The sequence below is a fragment of the Hipposideros armiger genome, unplaced genomic scaffold, assembly GCF_001890085.2.
Source record: "Hipposideros armiger isolate ML-2016 unplaced genomic scaffold, ASM189008v1 scaffold_10, whole genome shotgun sequence".
NCBI classification, from domain to species: Eukaryota; Metazoa; Chordata; class Mammalia; order Chiroptera; family Hipposideridae; genus Hipposideros; species Hipposideros armiger.
In genome coordinates this window covers 5,631,905-5,636,601 of record NW_017731360.1, presented here as the reverse complement: position 1 = coordinate 5,636,601, position 4,697 = coordinate 5,631,905, and the positions used below count along the sequence as shown (strand labels likewise).

Here is a 4,697-nt window from a genome sequence, read left to right as displayed (position 1 = left end):
TGAACTGGGTTAGGTACCATCCCTGAACCTCTGGTCAGTGACCAGAAAATCTACTTGATTGGCTTAGAGCTAGAGCCCACGCTGTAAGCCTGAGGCAGAGGGTGAAGCCTCCATTTGAAGTATATCTCCCCAAGAGGAAACCAGAATATTTTCCCATCAGAAGGCGGGATGGATTGGAGTAGCCAAGAATGTGTTTCGAGTAATCTCAGAGGCCTTTTTTTCTGAAATTGACTTCCCACAGCTTGCTGGGCCATGAAGGGGTGGGCTCTGGCAGCCATATTTGTGTCACGTGACCCTATCCCAGCCACAGCTGATTGGTCAAGCAAGGGCAGATACCTGACTCAGTGGCTTGATCCTTATGCTGGTAATGTGTTCAGTAAATCCTCAATGTGATGATAGGTTCTGCAACATTAAGAGAAACGCGACATAACAAAACGAATTTTACCATAGGCTAATTGATATAAACAAGAATTAAGTTCCCATGGCATCTCATCAACGTTACAAGGAAATGTTATTTGAGGACCTGCTGTGCTGGCTGTCCTGGTTCATGAGAGCGGACTGTGCACACCTCTTCCTAACTCTACATTCAGTAACTGTTGTGCTTTGAAGTCAGCCGTGGTGGGATTTACATCATGGAAACTGGCAAATGCTACAGATCGGGGCTTTCTTTTTCCTCAAAAAGCCAGTTGCTAAACATTGATCAGCACACTACTGGGTAACTCTCCCATCTGATTCTCCCCATGAATTGAGAAGAAGAGATGGTGGGCACCTGAATGGGAAAACCCTGTGGACTGGGGGTGGGGGTAGCTGTGTTGGGTCAGACATAAGCAGAAGGACAAAGGAGGCAGAGAGAAGCAGAGATGGCCAGAGGAGACCGAGAGCCAGTGGCAACGTCAGTTCCTGACTTTCAGTTTCTATCTTCTCTCCCAAGTTTAATTTCCTGCTTGTTCTCACATCAGTGAATTGATTTGCTAGTGGTATGACACTGGGTAAGTACTTCAACTTTCTGTGCCTGATGTTCTCATACATAAAATGAGGGATATAATAGTAATCAATTTATAGGGTGGATGTGAGGATTAAATGAATCAATAAACGCCTAATGCTTAGAACTGTGCCGAGAACTTAGTACCCAGTAAATGTGGTTGTTGTTATTGTCATTATTTGATGTAGCCCTGGTGGATCTGTCTCTTATGATCAATGAACCCTGACTACACGGCTGAACGTGGGAATTTTTGGGCGCAGCATTTCAGTTGGGATAGCAGGGTGGGGCAGGTGAAGACTTTGCAGGGTAGCAGTGACGCTCAGGAATGGGTCTGATTTTCACCTGTTAGCCGGGAAACTCTCAGGAGCTTCCACTGTCCCTAAGGGCCCCAGCATATGTCCTGAGGACAGTGTTGATGGCCAGAGAAGTAGCTGCAGAAGGAACTTTATCCCCCTTGTTATTCCTGCTTCAGCCCAAGCCCATCTACTACCCGCACTCCCACCTTAGGCCTCTACATAGGACATAGGAGGGAACTGTTCCCAAAAGGTTGTTCCCAAGAAGTTGTCCACGGCTCCACCCTGTAGCTTCCTTGACTCCTCCCCCTCCTCAGGAAGGTCTTCACCCACAGCATGAGGCTGCTGGAGCCCAGCATCTGGAAACCCCTGACTGTGCCATCGTTTCCTCATTAAATCAGGACATGCTGGGCCGGCCTAGTGGCGCGATGGTTAAGAACTGGCTTGGGACGCCAGAGGGCCCCGGTTCGGATCCCACATGTGAGGGCCAGTGACACTGCCCTCTACAGCTAAGATGCTGAACAACAGCTCAACCTGGAGCTGGGCTGCCATGAGTCGCCGGCGACGGCGTAGGCTGCAGCCCCTGTGGCAGTGGGTTGCCATGGGCTACCGTGTGTAGCCAGCAGCCAGCGTGAGCGGCCAGCAGCCGCAGTGAGCAGCCGTCCAGAAGCCGGAGACTGATCTGTCTCGTCCGGGAAGAGCGCAATGATGGTGCCAACTTGGACCAGTGAAGCAACGTCCTCCACAACTAGACTGAAGTACAAAAGGACAGCAACTTGTCTGTTCCCCTTCCCCCAATTCCCCAATAAAAATCTTAAAAAAAAAAGTTTACCTGAGCCAAATTTTGAGGACATGCCCAAAAGCAAAATCTCAAGTGACCGAGAAAATGCTCTGGAGAATGGCAGTTTTGCAGTTCCTTTTATGCATTTAGAATCAAATGAGAAAAATGTAAGGAAGGTACATGCAAACTTTTGGTGATAGATAAGGGAAGTGAGAGAAAGCAAAGCAGGGAAATCCCTAAAAGTGGATAAAAAGCAAAATGGAGAAACACATACTTCTTTTACATTGGTGTGTACAGGATAGTCAGTAATTAACATTTACAGCACATAGAATGGTATGCAGGGGGAACAAGATAACAATGAGGGTTCTGTGGTCTTGTGATCTGGTGCTTGTGGTTGTGCCTTCAAGGGGTCTAGAAAATTACTCTAACATCTCAAAGGTATGTTATCCTAGATGCATAAGAACGATGGACAAAGCTCACTTAAGGTAAAGATTGACCTCTGCTAAGGAGGCTGGAGGTCTGGGAGATGACATCCACTACGACCCGCCCAGTTAGGAATTTATGATCAGACCATCCTGTGTGATTACTTTTGGTCACTGAGCTTGGCAGGACTGCCATGTGACCTCCCTGAGCTTGTCGGGTTTATTTCATAGCCCCTTTTTCGTTTACAATAACATTAACTAAATATGTACAAATTACACTGAGGGCAAAGGCGGTGAAAGTGCAAAGCCAGGGAACTGGATGTCGCTGGTGTTTCTCCCTTTGTGGTTAATGCCCAAAGGCAGCTCTATTTGGCTGGAGAGCCAAGACTGGCTCTCCAGCTGCTGACCTCACAGACTGACTCATGTTGATCCTCTATGTGTTTAGGGATTTATGTTCCCTTTTTGTGCCTCAGTCTCCTTATATAAAAAAAAAAAGGGCGGGGGTAGGAGGTAGGTGAGAGGGGCTAAAACACCTCCTCAGGAGGCAGTTAGCTGAATTCAGTAAGGTTGGAGGTGAATGGTCTATGTGCCTCAGTCCCTGTTGAAAGTGCAGGAAAGGGGAGGTTTCTCTTCCAGTGAGAAGCTCCCTGTAATGTAAACCACGGCAGCCCATTTTTTCCTTTTTGTAATGCAAGTGCCTGATTTAAGCTTTGATTGCCAACGCATCCACTTCAAAGAGGGTTGTCTGGAATAAACACATTGCTAGCTACTAGAGAGCCAGGCTGCCTCCCTCGCATCGTGGCTCCTTTGTTTTTGAGATCTTGGTTGATTTCAATATTTGGGCCACTTGTTTCTTTTGTCTTCCTGAGCTTTAAATTCCCATTCTTATATTCTGAATTCACCAACAGAGTGAGTCCCTGAAGTCCTAGGACCCCACCCTCAATCCTAATAAAAGTAGAACGCCAGGCTAGGGGATGGGGTGGGGGAGGCTCTCTCTCTACCGGCGAGCTTGCCCTGTGGCCCCAGGTGTGCTGTGTAATTGCCAAGTCCTGTAAGTATTAAACCTTGATTTTTTCCAAAGTATCCTGATGGTTATTGCTGAAAGGCATCTTGCAATCACAAGAGAGCCACAGGGGCTGGTCCAACCACAACACTGCTTATTCATAGGCTGAGACCAGCACAAAACACTTTCAAAGGCCAGCACCTCCTCCTCCGGTGCTGCATCTACTACACAGGGGGTAGTAGGACTGTTTTCATCCCATCTCTCCCTGCCCTCCGAAATGCTATGCTGCTTCCAGGAGGGACCCCAAATGGCTTCTGGGTCTCTCCTTGCTGTTGCGCCCACTCCTCATCCTCCGGGTGCCCAAGGTGTCCCGCAGGTGGGGCGAGGCCAGGTCTTGGCTTCTAGTTTCTCACGACAGCATAATCCTTGGGCGCCCAGAGCAGGCGCGGGCGGCGGATCTCCGCCCTCCGGCCGATTTCCGGGCTCCAGCAGAACTCGGGCGACAGTATCTTGGCGGGTTTGTGCAGCCAGAAGTACTTGTTGAGGTGGCTCTCGTCGTGCCAGCGCGCCTCGAGGCCGCGCTTGCGGTCCCACTGCTGGGCTTGCGCGCAGTGCGCCGTCAGCTGGCGCAGCGCCTGCACCCTGCCCCCGAACAGGGCCGCGTGGTAGTAGAAGTCGCCTTCGTCCCGCGCCAGCGCGGCTGCCGAGCGCGCGTCGCGCTCGTAGGGCAGCAGCCGCCGCGGCCAGTGGTAGTGCCAGGAGTGTAGCTGTGCCACCGATTCGGCCAGCGCCTCGGGCCCGAAGGGGCCGCTGAAGTACTGGTCCACATCCAGGCAGAACACGTAGTGCGCCTCGCGGCCCAGCCGGCCGCCCAGCGCCGCGTGCAGAGTGTTCATGCGCTCCATCGACACGTCCTGCCAGCGTCGTTCGCGGGGCACGCGCTCCACGCGCAGCTGGCGGCCCGGGCCCAGCGACAGGCGGGGCACGGCGGCCGGGCGCTCGGTGAACACGTAGTAGACCACGCGCTGGCCCACCATGAAGTGCTGCTCTGCCGTCTCCAGGAAGCGCGCCAGGTACTTCTCCAGGTATCTGCCGGGCGGGGCGGGGCCACGAGTCAGCCTGGACGCGCGCTTGGCGCCGCCTTGACCGCTCTCTGCATCCCCAGAGCTCCTTTTCACCCCTCCCCTCCTTCAGCATCCTGTTCCTCCGCACTCCA

At 51.9% G+C, this 4,697-nt stretch overlaps 1 protein-coding gene across 2 annotated transcripts in view; it reads right to left on the bottom strand.

Moving 5' to 3' along the window:
- Positions 1–2,356: 2,356 nt before the first annotated feature.
- Positions 2,357–4,697, bottom strand: part of A3GALT2 (alpha 1,3-galactosyltransferase 2) — a 13,281-nt gene continuing 10,940 nt past the window's right edge. For both annotated transcript variants that reach the window (XM_019657803.1, XM_019657813.1), the window contains exon 6: positions 2,357–4,570. In XM_019657803.1, the coding sequence (XP_019513348.1) occupies positions 3,883–4,570 (688 nt within the window). In that variant the 3' untranslated portion in view covers positions 2,357–3,882. The remainder of the gene's footprint in view (positions 4,571–4,697) is intronic.